Consider the following 17,800-nt stretch of genomic DNA (forward strand, 5'->3'; position numbering starts at 1 on the left):
ATTATGGTCATCTCCACCTCCTTCTGCAGGCACTGGTAATAGTGAGGCTGGGTTGATTGGGCTTGCACAAACTATATGTAGATTAGGGGCTTCTCGGACAGTTTACCTGGGATACTCTGTTCACGGAGAGCAAAGAGTGTACAGCATGCGGGCATTTATCTAGCAATTTCTGATCCAACACCAGACTTGCAGTAACTTCCATTGCCATGCACATAGCTTATACTGCTCTCAAACAGCTCCCCCATCTGAGGGCTACACTGTCCAATTTCCCAGAGTTATGTCCAACGGGTTTCAGGCTGTCCCCACATTCCTGGGCCAGCACCACTCTCAGATAGCCCTCCCTCTCATGTACAAGCAAGGTAAAGAGTTTTCCGATATTGGAGATTCCTAATGCTGGCGCAGAACAAGGTGCATCTTTTAGGAAGGCTTCATCCTGTTCCCTTGTCAGTACAATCTGTTCTTTTGAGTCCAGTTTCCCTTTCAAGATGCCTGTCAAAGGCTGGGCTATTTGGTGTATGAATCAACGCAGCATCGTTTAAAATTACACAGACCCAGGAAAGCCCACAGTTCTCGGATTGTCGAGGGCTGTTTGGCTGCCTGTATGGCTGCAGGCCAGCTTTGGGTGATTTCCCTTTTCCCGTGGGAGACTTTCCATCAGAGATAGTTGACCTCTTACTGGGCAATCTGAACCTTCTCAATATTGGCCTTATGACCTTTTTGTTGCAGGTGGTTTAGAAGGTCTTTTTCAATTTCTTTTTCTTTTTCTGAAGGTATCAGTATAGCATCCATATACTGAACGATAACTGACTGGGTTGGCGGAATTTTGCAGAGGTGAATTTGTAAGGTCATGTGGTATACAGTCAGACTGTTGTGGAAAGCCCTGTGATAGTCAGGTCCATGTGTACTGTTGTTGATGTACAGTAAAGGCAAACCACAACTATACTTCAGGTGCTAGGAGTACTGACCAGAGGCCGTTAGATATATCTATGACTGAAAACCACTTGTGGTCTGGTGTTAGGGTACTGATTATAGTCGAGGGGTTGGCTACTGGTGGGGCCATTTGATCAACATGTTGGTTAGCTTTCCTGTAATCTATAGTTAATCTCCATTCCCCACTTGCCTTTCGCACAGACCACACCAGGTTATCAGAGATGCTGTGGGTTTTTACCAGGATCCCTTTTTCCTCTAACTTCTGTATTTTCGAGAGGATCCCTGCAATAGTCGTCCAGCCGATGGGATACTGTTTGGTACAAGGTGGAGCGTTCCTGTAAAAGTGGAAGTTCCATTTTCAGAAACCTGCTGTCATCCTTGTTTTAGCCCAGATGGAGTGGTCACTTAGTTCTTCCCTTGGTAGGGTTCTGATGGTCCATGTTACCTGCCCATTATTGAAATGTAAAGAGGAATTCAGCTGGGTGAGGATGCCCATTCTGAGGAGCGGCTGGGCTACAGGTCCTACCCATGATTCCTGAAGGGCACATGCCCGAAACTTTGATTCTCCTGCTCCTCGGATGCTGCCTGACCTGTGCTTTTCCAGCACCACACTGGCGACTACCTATATAAAATATTACTAGCTCTTGGGGGTCAAATTTAAGGTGTATGGGATTGGTCTGATTGATTTCAATCCTGTCAGCACCTGCTCCATAAGGTGTCCTCACTGTCCTGTCTAGTAGATGGTCTCATATCTCTGGGGTAGGCACGTCAATTCTGCTCCTGTATCCAAAAGGCACTCAATGTCCAGGTCGCCCGCATACAATCCGTCTCCCCTCTGCTGACATAAAGCCAGGAGGAGTGTAGAGGGGCACAGAGAGGGCTCTTCCAGGTTTTGGTCAACTTCAGCAGCTCATGCTGCTGTTGGATGATTAGTGTTTTAAAACAGTTCTGGGAGATTGGTCTTACTCCCAGCTTCCGGGGTCTCCTCTTCCTCATTGCTTGTTCAGCGACCTCTCCTTTTCCTTTTTGCCAGCATCCGCTGGCCCAGTGGCCTTCCTTCCCACAAAAGTGACACTTCCCTGGGTATTTGTCTTGGCAGGGTTACTGGGGGTCTGTTTCATTCATCCTGTCTAAAGGACTCACAATTCAGCACCCATATCTCGGTTGAGCTGGAGGGCTCAGTCCATCAAGTCATAGTAATTAGTCCCCCTCTGGTCCCAGTCCGCTTTGGTCAGCTTTAACATTTTAGTGAGCTCAGGTTTTAAGTCCGGCCACAAAAGCAGATTTCAGCGGGCCATAATCACAACCTTCAAAATCCCCGACAGCCTGCACATTTGGGATGCCTGCATATTCTTTCCAGGTTGTCCTAAACATTTGCTCATATTCTGGGACTTCTCCTGTGGGTTTTTGACAGCAAGCTGTGACTTATGTCCAATTGGTGTGATGCGGACTATACCCCCTGTAACCAATATTTTACTGCTGTCCGGCCAGCTTGCAGTCCCTGCTCGTACTCTCCAAGCGCACCTCTGACTGCCTCATGGAGACAGTGACCTTCTCTTTTAGTTACAATAATGTTCAGAATTTGTATGGATGGAGCATATATATCCCTCTTAACCAGTTTAGGCTTTCCCATGTCTTCATTGGCCTCTTCTTTGAGTTAGGTATTTCTTTAAACCACTTGTCTATATTCTCAGGGGTTGCAGATGTCCATTTCAGTCCATAGTACCAGAACATCCACCTCACTGCTCTTCTCTGATCTCTGCCTGACCATATTTTTCAATCTTTGCTTTCCTGGCTTTTAGAGATCATTAAAATGGTCCCGGGGATATACAGTCCTCATCGCTTTCACTGCTAGAGTCCCTCTGTTTCCCAAGGGCAATAGCTTTGTTTTTCTGAATCCCTTCCTGGATGTCTCGGGTGGTCGGGTACAAATTCTGTGTGGGCTTGGGAACTGGGGAAGAAACTGACAGGACTGTTATCTCATTCTTCAGTTTGTTGTTCTCTTTTTCAAGCTCCTGATTTTTAAGGTGAGCGGTTTCCTGTTTGGATCTTTCTTTCTGCAGCTGCTTAGGCACTGTTTTTAATCGCTCTAAGTTGGCTTACTTCATGGTTGTGAGTTTATTGGGTCATGACGTCATTTCTCTGGTGAATTTGTCCCATTAATACAAATAACCATTTAATTCAGTCTTTATTTTTCTGTCGGGTGGTTTTTCCCCAGACCCATCTCGTCATCGAGGGTCCACTGTCCTTGGGGCATATTATACTTCAGCCCGATTTTGGTTAGGGCCTTCCCTAACGTGAACTGTACCCCAAGCTGTTCTGCAACTGCAGCAGCATTTCTTCCTCAGTTATGTTAGGAGGGGCTAGCTCACCTTGAGACCTTGTAGGCAGTTTCCCGGAGTCAGTCATGATCACCCTAATTCACGGGTTGTGGGCAATTTCATGCCATGGTTAATTCCCTGCCAGAGATTATGTCAGCCGATCTGAGGTCTATACACAGGAAGCTTCTTACCCTTGAAGAATGATAGATGACTGGTCAGTTTAGATGGTATCCCCAGGGATCCTGCCCAACTACGCCAAGTTGTGCGATCATTTCAAATAACAAAAATCGATGAGTGGCAAAAATAGCCTCTTTTATTCAGCAATCACAGCACAAATTCAAGGCAGCAATAGAATCCCGAAATACAGTTCATAAAAGAGTCCCTTTATACACAGTTCTTACATATATTAATTCCATTATTATGGTGTTACATCTTTTATCTCTAGTACACAAAGGTTTGAGGGGTTTCTCTCCTGGGAGACAGGAGATGGGTTAAAACGTGCTAAGTGCTCTGCTACTTCTGATGGGACATCTGTCTGGTCTGCTTGCATAATTAGGAGATGTTAGTCCTTTTGTCTTTTAAGTTAGTAACTGTTAGTAGAAACGCTAGGACTATATGCTCTAAATAAGTTAAAAGTTGTACCTATATTTAGTGAAAGAATAAAGGATATTAAACTGATTACTGCAGCTGGGTTGTGAGATTTATTTATATTTGCCGGAATGAGATTAATTCATTCATGCAATTTCATGGAAGTGCTTTGTCAGTAGGTTTCTTGAAGGGAAAATGGCCCAGTTAAAAGTTATTTAACAGGTACTTAATCTATTCAGGTCCAGGTTGGTAAGGGCTGATTAATACTACAATGTTTCATGGAGACTCGTTGGGAATGGTATTGTTCTGTAAGCTACATGCATTCAAAGGTAAACACTGCTAGTAGCAAGGGCTGATAAGGTGTGGAAATGCCATAAAACATAGTGAGCTGGTGAATGAGTTAATAAAGATAACCTATCACACAACATCTCATAACACAATACCCCACACTAGTAAGGGATCAAGGGTTACGGGGAGAAGGCAAGAGAATGGGGTTAAGAAACATATTGGCCATGATTGAATGACAAAATAGACTGAATGACCCAATTCTGCTCCTATGTCTTATGGTCTTATGAACTCAACCTTCTCAGAGTGCATACTTCCCTAATTATTGTTTCTGAAACTTTAGCCAAGAGCCTGTCATTACTAAAATACTTCTCTTGAAAGAGGATATAAGATTTGCCACTCTCAAATCTTTTGACACCACCCTCATGTTGAGTAGTGTGTTATTTTTAACCAGGCAAAAGTGAGGACTGCAGATGCTGGAAACCAGAGATTCCTGATGAAAGGCTTTTGCCCGAAACGTTGATTTTCCTGCTCCTCGGATGCTGCCTGACATGCTGTGCTTTTCCAGCACCACACTGAACTAAAAACTGTTGTTTTTAAACTTACAGCAATGAAAGATTTTCAATTTCACATTGACTGGTACCTATGCATGAAATAGGTTTGGGACACCTTTGCTGATGCATTAAGACCCTCAAAATCCTCTGAATACAATTCTGTAGCACAGAACCGGTTTGCTTGGCTCCACTATATTCTGGGGAGAAAGTGAGGTCTGCAGATGCTGGAGATCAGAGCTGAAAATGTGTTGCTGGAAAAGCGCAGCAAGTCAGGCAGCATCCAGGGAACAAGAGAATCGACGTTTCTTCATTCCTGAAGAAGGGCTTATGCCCGAAACGTCGATTCTCCTGTTCCCTGGATGCTGCCTGACCTGCTGCGCTTTTCCAGCAACACATTTTCAGCTCCACTATATTCTGAGCAGCTACAACCTCCCCTGCTCCCAAAGTAAATATTGAATTCAGGGTCTGACACTTACCGTAGGGCGGACTGTTTTAAACTTCCTCTTGCCATTTGGACATACCAAATAATTGTTCTGCAAGTAAAAGAACCAGGTCAACACATTTCTAGCTGCTCAACTGAAAAGGAACAATAATAAAACTGACATGAACAATTATGTTGCATTCATTCCTAACACACTTGAAATCCTGGATCAGCTACAGCTTAGGTTAGCTAAAGAATAAAGCTCTTTCTACACTATTGCAGCCAAACCCTCTCAGGTCAGCTGCAGTATTGCTAGATACAGAATGAAGGTCTCTTTTTGCTTTTATTCAGTTATGGGAAGTCAGTTTTGCTGGCTGGGGCCAGGATTTATTGCTCACCCCGAGCTGATCATGAAAAGGTGGTGGTGAATTGCCTTCTTGAACCACTGCTGTCATGTCGTGTCGGTGCGCTCATAGTGCTGGTAGGAAGGCAGTTCCAAAGAACAAAGAAAATTTACACCCAAGAACAGGCCCTTCAAGCCTGAGCTGATCCAAATGTACTGTCTAAACCTATGTATTCCTCTGCTCCCCACCTACTCATGCATCTGTCCAGACGCAGCTTAAATGAATCTACCGTGCCTGCCTCTACCACCTCTGGTGGCAACGCGTTCCAAGCACCCACCACCCTCTGTGTGAAGTACTTGCCCCATGTATCCCCCTTAAACTTTCCACCTCTCACCTTGAAAGCATGACCTCTGCTTATTGAATCCTTCACCCTGGGAAATAGCTTGTCTCTATCCACCCTGTCTATACCCTTCTTGATTTTGTAAACCTCAATCTCTTTTTTTCTAGTGAAAATGAACCTAACCTACTCAACCTCTTAGGGTTTTGAGCCCAGGAACACTCATATTACCACATTAAAATGCTGTGGCTTGGAGATGCACTGGTAAATCTGGTATTCCCATCCATCTGCTGTACTTGTCTTTCCAAAGAGAACTGGCCTTGAGATTGGAAGGTGCTGTCTAAGGAGCTTTGGTGATAACACACTTACGATGCATTTAGACAGACACATGAACAAGCAGGGTATAGAGTGATTCAGACCATGGACAAGCAGATGGGATTAGTTTAGAACGACATCATGGTCGGCACAGACATGTTGGGCCAAAGGTCCTATTTCTGTGCTGTAATGTTCTATGTTCTCATGCTGAATTTCTGCAGTGTATCTTGTAGCTGGTACATTTGACTTGGTGTAGGGAGTGAATGTTTGCCTATGTGGTGCCAATTAAGCAGCTGCTTTGTCCTGAATAGGGTCAAGCTTCTTAATTATCATTGAGCTGGAATCATCCAGGCATCGGGGAGTGGGGTTGGTGTTAATCGATGTGCCTTCATGACCAGACTTCGGGGAGTCAGGAAGTGAGTTACTCACTACAGAATTCCTAGTCTCTGATGTGTTGTTGCAGCCACAGCAATTAGGTGGCTAGTCCTGTTCAGTTTCTCGTTAATGTTGATCGTGGGGATTCAGTGATGGTAATGCCATTGACTTTTTAAAAAGGGTGATGGTTAGATTCTCTCTTGTTGGAGATGAACATTCAGCTGACAAGTGGCAAGTGACATCCCATCCATACAAGTGCCAGACAAACATTCCAGACCTTTCATTTGGTAATGGGCTACCTCAGTGTCTGAGAATTGCAAACGTTTTTGAATAATATGATCATCAGTGAGTATCCCCATTTCTGATCTTATGACATTAGAAAGGTTATTGATAATGACGGTTGGGTATAGGACCAAAACTGGGGGGAAAAAGTAGACAAAAAGATACCAGCAGGAAGAAATAGTTGAAATGGACGTATAATTCAAGAGAAACATTCTGATAAAAAAAATCAAGAGCAAGCTAAATAATAATGAAACACCATGGATGATTAAATAGCTGAGGGTAAGATTGAAAGTAAAGAAAAAGGCACACATTAACTACATAGGCAATAAAATGAAGGATGACAAGAGGGAATACAAAGAGGTTAGGATAAAGTGAAAACAATAAGGAAAGCAAAGGTAGAAACTACAAAATCTAATTATCACTGAATATTTCAGACACAGAAACTGCAAAATAAAATCAGACTCAGAACAGATCCATCAAAAGGTGCTCAAGAAAATCTCACAGGTAATGACCAACAGATTGAACAGTTACATTGCATCAATATTAACCAGGATGATTAACAATGTAGTCATAACATTAGATGAAGAGTGTTTTTAAAAATTAAGACATCAAATTGGTAACACATGAACTGACCCAACACAGAATATATTAAAATGAATGAAGCAACAACAGGGGCTCTGTAACAAATGTAACAATTCATTAGAAAAGGAACAAACCCACAGGGCTTGTGGGCTGTCAATGTTTTTAACATATGTAAGAAGGAGAGAAACACATGTTCAGGGAACTATAAGACCAGTTAATGTTTGTGGGAGGGAAGGTCAGATGTGCCAAAGTGTCCTACATTTTTGTCCATTTTGAAATAGTTTGCAAAAATGTCTTTAATCCTGATTCCTGAGTCCAATTTCACAACCCTTTTTTAAAAGCATTAAAATCCATCAACAGATCAAATTGATTTGACATTAAACAGAATGGATGGTTAATAACATAAAATAAATTAATACTTTTGCTTGCAAAGAGGCATGACTAATCCCAGAGCACCGTGCCTTCCCACAGGAATGTGTGCTTTCCAGTTAGAGTAAGATATGAAAGGAATGCTTACACTTTGAAATTTGCTCCCTCTATCCCAGTTTTTAAGCATATGTGGATTGTGAATAAAGCAGAACCACGCTCAGTTCTTTTAGTGTCTTGTTTCTGTTTGTTTCAGAATTGTGGGCAGGAAGTTTCTTTGTTTTAATCCAAGCTCTTCATTGAGTCTCAGCCAATCTAGCAGCAGAACTGCAGAATCGGTGCTCAGTCTGAACTGTTTAATCACAGTCTGAGTCTTGGGCCATGTCCTGGAGAGACAGCAGAGCGAGCATGGGCTGATTCACAGACTGAGTCCCGGAGCGGGGAGCAGAGTGAGCACAGGCCAGAGCTGGAGTGGCAGTAGTGAGAGTCCTGGATGGAAGCCCCCATGTGAAGACAGCGTGACCTTATGTTCTGAAGCCCGGTGGGCATAGACTCATGTTGGAAAAGGACTAGAACCTAACTACTTCATAGTCACTCTTTATCATCATTATGGACTTATTAAACTCTACCCATGCTAACCTTTTTTTTTTACTCTGCGACAACACTTAAAGTATCTGTACCTGGCTATTCTGTATCTAAGATGGTGTGGAGAGGTGGCATTACAAACTTTTCACTGCACTCATTCGAGTTCACAGGACAATAAGGGCTATTCTATTCTACTGGTCATAATTTATTGGAAGCATTTTTTTTGTTAGTTTCCTTCTATTGGCTGCTTTATATTTCCCATGGGGGAGTGCGCAGATTGAGGAACAGGGTCAGTATAAAATTCCTTACTCCTCAGAAAAACAGAGGTTTAAAGAAAGCACAAGGGTAAAGGCTAAGAGACACTAAGAATGTCACAGACCTCTCTCTTTGTATAATCGCTCCTTATGATTGAGCTTCCTTTTTACTGTAGAATGTTATAGCACATGCACATCCGCTTTACTGCATGTTTTAGCAGGTCTTTAGAGGACGTTATGACCATTTGAGAATGGCAGGAATGAAACTATTCAAATTAGACTATCAATATGATGGTAAAGATCTCATGGAACTATTTCAGAGTAGGACTCTGCTGTTGAGAAATGCAACATGGAATGTACCTCCAACAGCTTGGACAGCGAATAGCCTTTGCAACGAATACTGAGTTTCCAATTCTTGCTTCTGCCTCTGCCGCCATTCACTTCAAATTGTTGTGGTGTACACCATTCATTGTCGTACTTTATACATGGGGTGGTACTTCCTAAATAAAGAGATCAGGAGGTACAAGTGAGGTCAGGAAAACAACAAAGTACAACAACAAGTCAAGCAGACAATCGCTGTAAATCATATTACACGGGACAGAAACTTTATGTGAGACAGTAATAAAGGCGGCCTTTGTGAGGAGCCACAGAAAATGGGGGAGATACTAAATGAATATTTTGCATCAGTACTTACTGTGGAAAAGGAGATGGAAGATATAGACTGTAGGGAAATAGATGGTGACATTTTGCAAAATGTCCAGATTACAGAGGAGGAAGTGCTGGATGTCTTGAAACGGTTAAAGGTGGATAAATCCCCAGGACCTGATCAGGTGTACCCGAGAACTCTGTGGGAAGCTAGAGAAGTGATTGCTAGGCCTCTTGCTGAGATATTTGTATCATCGATAGTCACAGGTGAGGTGCCGGAAGACTGAAGGTTGGTAAACGTGGTGCCACTGTTTAAGAAGGGTGGTAAGGACAAGCCAGGAAACTATAGACCAGTGAGCCTGACATCGGTGGTGGGCAAGTTGTTGGAGGGAATCCTGAGGGACAGGATGTACATGTATTTGGAAAGGCAAGGACTGATTAGGGGTAGTCAACATGGCTTTGTGTGTGGGAAATCATGTCTCACAAACTTGATTGAGTTTTCTGATGAAGTAACAAAGAAGATTGATGAGGGCAGAGCAGTTCATATGATTTATATGGATTTCAGTAAGGCGTTCGACAAGGTTCCCCCATGGGAGACTGATTAGCAAGGTTAGATCTCATGGAATACAGGGAGAACTAGCCATTTGGATACAGAACTGGCTCAAAGGTAGAAGACAGAGGGTGGTGGTGGAGGGTTGTTTTTCAGATTGGAGGCCTGTGACCAGTGGAGTGCCACAAGGATCGGTGCTGGGCCCTCTACATTTTGTCATTTACATAAATGATTTGGATGCGAGCATAAGAGGTACAGTTAGTAAGTTTGCAGATGACACCAAAATTGGAGGTGTAGTGGACAGTGAAGAGGGTTACCTCAGATTATAACAGATGGGCCAATGGGCTGAGAAGTGGCAGATGGAATTTAATTCAGATAAATGCGAGGTGCTACATTTTGGGAAAGCAAATCTTAGCAGGACTTATACACTTAATGGTAAAGTCCTAGGGAGTGTTGCTGAACAAAGAGACCTTGGAGTGCAGTTCATAGCTCCTTAAAAGTGGAGTTGCAGGTAGATAGGATAGTGAAGAAGGCGTTTGGTATGCTTTCCTTTATTGGTCAGAGTATTGAGTACAGGAGTTGGGAGGTCATGCTGCAGCTGTACAGGACATTGGTTAGGCCACTGTTGGAATATTGCGTGCAATTCTGGTCTCCTTCCTATCGGAAAGATGTTGTGAAACTTGAAAGGGTTCAGAAAAGATTTACAAGGATGTTGCCAGGGTTGGAGGATCTGAGCTACAGGGAGAGGCTGAACAGGCTGGGGCTGTTTTCCCTGGAGCGTCGGAGGCTGAGGGGTGACCTTATAGAGGTTTACAAAATAATGAAGGGTATGGATAGGATAAATAGGCAAAGTCTTTTCCCTGGGGTTGGGGAGTCCAGAACTAGAGGCATAGGTTTAGGGTGAGAGGGGAAAGATATAAAAGAGACCTAAGGTGCAACGTTTTCACGCAGAGGGTGGTGGTACGTGTATGGAATGAGCTGCCAGAGGATGTGGTGGAGGCTGGTACAATTGCAACATTTAAGAGGCATTTAGATGGGTATATGAATAGGAAGGGTTTGGAGGGATATGGGCCGGGTGCTGGCAGGTGGGACTAGATTGGGTTGGGATATCTGATCGGCATGGACGGGTTGGACCGAAGGGTCTGTTTCCATGCTGTACATCTCTATGACTCTATTTTCACAGAAATGTTGTACAACACCTAGAGAGAAATGGTGGTTTGGTGGTAATGTTACTTGACTAATAATCCAAAGGCCTGGGGATAAGGAGTTGAAATCCCACCAATTAATAAAACAAAACCTGGAAGGTTGAAATTTTGATTATATAATGGTGACATGAAGCTCCTATCAATTGTTACCAAATATCCATCTGGTTCACCAACGTCTTTTAGGGAAGAAAATTTGCTGTGCTTACCTGGTCTGGCCAAGTGTGGATTTGTTGGGCCGAAGGGCCTGTTTCCACACTGGAGAGATTCCAAGATTCTAGGGATTCTATATGTGAGTTTGAACACTTAGCTATCTGCTGAAGTAGCCAAGCAAGCCACTTATTTTAACCAAACACTTCCAAAACTCATGAAGGAACAAAACCATTGAATACTCAATGGCAGACCTGACTCTGATTAGCAGCTGGTCCAAAACTGGGAGATCTGTCTCACGAACCAGTCCTTTCACTCTTACCATCTGGTCTTGTTCCTTCTATGAAACATCTAGGAGCTTGGAATCTGATCTTTTCTTGGTATTTCTTTATGCCAATGCCTCAGCCAAGCAATATTGACTGATCACCACCCTTTTCTCCTCCATTTAATCTGTGGTAATTGTTTGAAATTTGCCATTCTTGCATTTGTCCTGATGACTACAAAGAAAAACCTTTGGCAACACATCTGTCCCTTTGGCAATCTCTCTCATCCAATACCACTCAGAAAGTAGAGAACAGCTGATCATTTTTCTCACCGCTATTAATATGAGACAGATAACTGCAGCACTATGCCTATAGAACAATGATCATAATGCAGGTGCAATCAATTTCTTTGGTATCTCAGCTGATTTGAAATGTGTTTTAAATAAAAATCTTTTTGCTCTTGATGTAATGCTATGCTATTTTGACAAAAACAAAGGCAAAAACTCAGATGAAGATGTAAAAATAATTGCTAAATTTGATATGCTTTTATTTTTTGGTTACGTTTATAAAAACCTTTTAGATCTCATGGTATGGATAAACTATTTTTGAATGTTCAAGGATTTGGGAGCTCACTTTAGGAGTGATGTCCAAAACAGGAGTGATGGATAATACAGGAGTTGGAACAACTGAACATAAAGTAGTTGAAAAACACCCAAAGATGGGTCAGTTACCACATGCTAGTCTTTTCTTGTCCAATATTCCAGTAATGTCACCACAGTTGACAAGCAGTTCATTGGAGTCAAAGTACCCTTGCTTTGGGGGAGAACAAGACTTTTTGACTCTAACATTTGGTTTGATGCTTTTCTCTTTTCCTGAGCAAAAAAAAAACAGAGATATAAAAATGGAGAAAAAATGAGAGACAAAAAGACAGTGTGAAAGAGAAAATGACAGATGTATGGGGAAAGGGAGAGAAGGAGAATGTGAGGCAGACTGAATACTTTTTACACCCTTTTTAGTCCATGATAGAAATGTAAAACTTATACTCTGATATCAACCTAAAAATTACCTCCAGAGCTACAATAGTGAGAGACATTGCATCTATTAGTGTGTGTGTCTATAGCTGTGGCATGAGTGTGAGAGTCTCTGTGTGTGTATGCATGTTTGTGTGTGAGAGTGTGTGTGCATGCACGCGTGTGTGTGTGTGTGAATAAGTGAGTGTGAGAATGAGAGAGAGGGAAAGAGAGAGAGTGTTTGTGAATGTGTGCTAGTGCGTGTGAGTGTGTGTGAGTGTGTGTGTGTGTGTGTGTGTGTCTCAGCATGTCTGAGTGTGTGTGAATCTGTGAGAGTGTGAATGTGTATTAATGTGTGTGTGTGCGCGAGTGTCTGTGAGTGTGTACCAATGTGCATGAGTGCGAGTGAGTGCGAGAGTGTGTAGTGAAGCCTTAAGCAAATGTTATGAGAAGACTGGCAGCTCACGGTTTGGGTCTTTGCTGCATTCTGGGCTCTGAAGTTTGCTGCACTTTTCAGTTTTCCCATTGGCTGAGTGAGATGCACATTCTTCATCAGGATGCTTTCTCTTCCCCATGATACTCAGCTTGCCCTTTCCAACAGGATTGGTTTCAAAACCACGCTTTCCTCTTTCTTCATTCAGTTCTAACGATGGGCCAGAGGAAGGTACAGTCAGTATATAGGAAGAAACAAAGAAAAATAATCCCCTCCTTTTAGTCAGGCACAAGAGTGAAGGAAGTGAGATGTATTCTTTGGTATCACTACACCTAAATAAAAAACTTTCTTCATTAAGCTAGTTAATATTGTTAAAACCATCAGACTTCATTAGCAGTCCATTACTGTGCAAATCTTTCCACTATTTATCTGTCTTCACAAATGGAAGAGTAAAGACACAAAATGAGAATGAGTGGATCCACTGAGAATTTACTACAGGAGTGCTCCATCAGTAGCTAGACTTTTATGTTGTATGTGTGACTGTGTGTGGGCATGTGTTGTGTGACAGAGTAAGTGAGCGAGAGTGTGTGTGTGTGTGTGTGTGTGTGTGTGTGTGTGTGTGTGTGTGTGTGTGTGTGGTGGTGAGCAAGCGAGTGTGAGAGTGTTTGTTTGACTGTGAGTGGCCAGTAAGGACCTCAGGCCTGCCCTGCCAGTCTATAACACCTCTGCTCCCTAATTCGAGGCTAGTAGAACAAAGAAGAACACTGGACAGGAACAGGCCCTTCAGCCTACCAAGCCTGTGCTGTTCCCTTATCCTTAGGTAAGCACACCACTTATTATCCATATGCGGTTTCTATCTCTCTCTTCGCCCTCCGTTCATGTGTCTATTTAGATCTGTCTTAAACATTACTAATGTGCCCATATCCTCCACTCTCACTGGCAAAGTGTTCCAGGCAGCCACCACCCTCTGTGTGAAACATTTCCCCTGCACTTCTCCCCTAAACTTGTCCCCTCTCACCCTGAACCTGTGTCCTCTTGTAGTTGACCTTTCCAATGGAAACATTTTCTCAACATTTACCCTATTAAGCACTTTCAGAAACTGTATATTTCAATAAGATCATTCCTCATTCTTCTAAACGCTAATGAGTGAAGTTCTAATTGATTTGCCATTCTTGATAAATCAACCGCTTCATCCCAGAAATCAGCCAAGTGACTTTCTTTTTAACTGTCTCCAATGCCAACATATCTTGGCTTAAATATGGGGACTACAACATACACAGGTGTGGCCACACTAACATCCTGTACAATTGTAACAAGACTTCCTTATTTTTTTAAAACTCTAACCAACATCTCCTATACCAACCCTGAGCAATAAAGGACAAAATTCCATTTGCTTTCTTAATTACTTGCTGCACTTGCATTCTAACATGTGTTTCATGCATAAGAATACTCAAACCTCATCTCTATGAGATTTTTACAATCTTTCTCCATTAATAGTTTGTAGCTTGACTTCCCCAACAAAGTGCATGACCTCACTCTTTCCTATGTTAAACCCATCTACCAGTTTTAGACCACTTACTCAAATTTTCTATATCCCCTTGCAGAAGTCCACTTCACAACATCACACATTTTTTTTAATACCATCAGCAAATTTGAATTGAGTACAATCTGCCTATTCCTGAAAGTCATTAATGCAAATAATTGAGTCCCTAGAATTAATGCTTATAGCACTCTACCAGTTAAGTCTTTCTGACCTAAAAAAGACCACAAGACATAGGAGCAGAAATCAGGCCATTCAGCCCTTCGATCCTGCACTGCCATTCAATCATGACTGATATGTTTCTTAACCACATTCTTGCACTTTCCCCTGTAATCCTTGCTCCTTTGACAATCAAGAACCAATCTATCACCGTCTTAAATAAACTCAATGATCTCTCCACAGCCTTCTGTAGCAGTGAATTCCATAGATTCACCACTCACTGGCTGAATAAGTTTCTCCTTATCTCTGTTCTAAAAGGTCTTCCCTTTACTCTAAGGCTATGCCCTCAGGTCCTAGTATCTCCTACCAATGGAAACATCTTCCCATCATCTACTCTGTCCAGGTCATTCAGTATTCAGTATGTTTCAATCAGATCCCCTGACCCTTCTAAATCTCGAGTATCATTCTAGAGCCCTCAAAACTAATTAATTTTGAATCTGTCTTCAGTGCACTAACCAATCCTCAAACCATTCGAAGACATTGCCTCTAATACTTCTACCTTATGCAATAACCTTCTAAGTGGCACTTTATTGAATGCCTTCTTAAATTCAAAAAGAAACTACATTGACTTATTCCTCTTTATCAACTCTGCTTACTACATACTCAAAATAAATCTGGGAAATATGTCAAACATGACTTAATTTGCACTAAATCATATTGAATCTGTGTGACTGAGTTAAGCTTTGCTAAATTTTCTGCTATTTCTTCCTTAGTAAAAGGATTCTAGCATTTTCTTAACAACTGATTTTTGGCCAATTATTCAATAGTTTCAAAGCTTTCTCTCTCCCTTCCTTCTTGAACAGGGGCATCATATTAACGGTTTTCCAATCCACTGCAATCCTGCCAGAATCCACCAAATTCTGGAATATTTCCAGCAATGCCTCCACAATCTCCGCAGTCACTTTCTTTAAAACATTTGAATGCAGACCATTTAGGCTTGGTGACTAGTCTGCATTTAGTCCCATTAGTTTGACAAATTCTTTATCCCTTAAGACATAAGAGCTTTTACCCTCTTAGCAATGTTTACAATAAAGAAAAATATAAATTATTGGTTTACATTATCTGCAATTGCCCCGTTATCAATCCTCTAGCCTCATCCTCCAAAAAGGTGCTACACTTGCTTTAGCTGTCTGTAGAAGTTCTTGCTTGTTATCTGCATATTACTTCTGTAATCAATTTTCTTCTTCTTTATTAGCTTTTTAGCGGTTGGTTCCTAAAAGATTACTAATCTTCTGCGCTACCATGAGTTGTCACGGTCTGTTGTCTAATCTTTTTATGAGAGGTGGGTCTCATTGTCTTCATCACCATTTTTTGCCAAACCCTAATTGCCCCTGAAAAGGTGGTGAAAAGCCACTTTCATCAACTGCTGCATCCAGGGATACCCACAGTACTGTTAAGGAGTTCCCTGTTAAGGAATTTGAATCACATTCCAATAATTGTTTAACGTTCTCTCCAACGCTATAAGCGTTGTTAAGGGCCTTTTAAAGTATTTATATCTATATCTTCTGACCCTTGCTGCTCCTGATCGTCAGTTAAAATTATGATACTTTTGAGTTTTGAAGTGTAATTTACTCTGGACAATTCATCTCACAAACTTGGTCACCTTATAACAATGTCGCTTTCTGGCAGTTAGATCAAAACTGTTTATCTAATTTTTGTCGTTAGTTCATCTATTTTATTGTGGATGCTCCATGCATTTAGAAGACAAGCCTTTTATTCCATCTATTTAATTATTATTTTCCACACAGGCTTACTCTCTAATGCATTATCATCATTAAATACTCTATCTCTTCCTCGTCCACACAGATTATCGAAGTGGATAAAGACAGTCTTCTCAATTGCCTTAACCTTGTTTCCTTGGATTTCTAAATCATCCTTTACTTGAATTCTCTTTTGTTCGTTCAAAGCTTTTTCCCTAATCTGACCATACTTGCTGCTTCACCCTTTCATTTTTATATTTTTTGGCCAATCTGATCACACCCTGATCATTGCCTGCATCCCTATCCTGCACTGTTGCCTTGTCCTTGCTCTTTACCTTTCCAAATCAACTAACTTATGCACACACTTCAATCACCAATAAAGTAATGCCTGTAGATTGGGAAGAGTTTTCCAGCCAGTGTTTAACAGTAAATCTCAAAGTTCATTTAAAATTTCTCTTATCTTGCTATGCATTTTTTGCGAGAGGTTGGGTTATTTGCGTGGACATCGTTATTGACATAGTGAAGCAACTGTGTGGTGGGGTGTGGGTATTGTGTAAGGGCTTGTGATGATGTCACGGAGCTGTTCCTCAGTTGGCATAAATAACATTGTGTGGTTGGAGCCAGAAACTCTTTAGGGGGAGTCATGAAAGTACATGGTCATGAATACATGCAGATAGATTGGACTTTAAATAATGTAACAATAAGACTAAAGTCTAGTATATCTATAATTAGCAAGCATACCAGAATTTAGACTAGACATACAATAAATAGTACTGCTAAGAAGTCAAAGTTTCAGGACAATTCTTGTCTTTGGTTTCACTTTGATCAGTTTGTCTTACACCAAAATGCAGTGTGGCATCAAGCCATGGAGTAATAGAGTGAATACCTACTATAGAGGTATCAGTGCATCCATTCAAATATGTCAAACGTTGTACTCGAACCCGACCAAATACCTCTGTATAGTCAAAAAAAAGACTTTTATTTGTAGTACACTTTTCATAACCTCAGGATGCCATAATGTACTTTAGAGCCAATAAAAGTAGTTCTAAAATCCAGTCACATGCTGACAGGGAATATCTACTATGTGCTGGTCACTACTTTCCATTGGGATTGATGGAAACTCACAAACAAACAGGATTAGTGACTGCCTGGTACCTTAGAGGAGTAGATACCTGTGCCTCCACCCAGATACCTTCACTTACATACCTTCAACCAAGCTGCACTGCAAGGGATACAGCTTTGGATACTTCTGCATGTTATATTCCTGAAACAAGTTACACCAAAACTTGCGAATGGTCGGGGGATCACTCAATTCCAGGCACTCCAGCAATGAGTACACAGCCTTATTGATGTGTTTTCGAACTTTCACAATTTCCTACAAGAGAAATATGTACTTTGATACTCTGAAGAGCACGATACGTTAGTGATCTGAGGTGGTTGCAATACCTAAGTCCAAACATCACAACTCAAACACTGTAAATTAAACATTAGTCACTGGCCTCCTATCTGTGTAACTTTCAGCCATCAGGATTCATGGTTCACCAATCTT

At 41.7% G+C, this 17,800-nt stretch overlaps 1 protein-coding gene across 1 annotated transcript in view; it reads right to left on the reverse strand.

Annotated features, from left to right (window-relative positions):
• The window catches only part of LOC122555770 (nuclear body protein SP140-like protein), a 40,284-nt gene that overhangs the window by 20,546 nt on the left and 1,938 nt on the right, over positions 1 to 17,800 (reverse strand). Inside the window, 5 exon segments of the mRNA XM_043701886.2 lie at positions 5,155 to 5,211; positions 8,900 to 9,039; positions 12,081 to 12,221; positions 12,826 to 13,002; positions 17,458 to 17,626. Coding sequence (XP_043557821.2) covers positions 5,155 to 5,211; positions 8,900 to 9,039; positions 12,081 to 12,221; positions 12,826 to 13,002; positions 17,458 to 17,626 — 684 coding nt within the window.

This window comes from Chiloscyllium plagiosum, unplaced genomic scaffold, assembly GCF_037043375.1.
Source record: "Chiloscyllium plagiosum isolate Xiang-an unplaced genomic scaffold, Cpla_swu_hap1 HiC_scaffold_13, whole genome shotgun sequence".
Lineage (NCBI taxonomy): Eukaryota > Metazoa > Chordata > Chondrichthyes > Orectolobiformes > Hemiscylliidae > Chiloscyllium > Chiloscyllium plagiosum.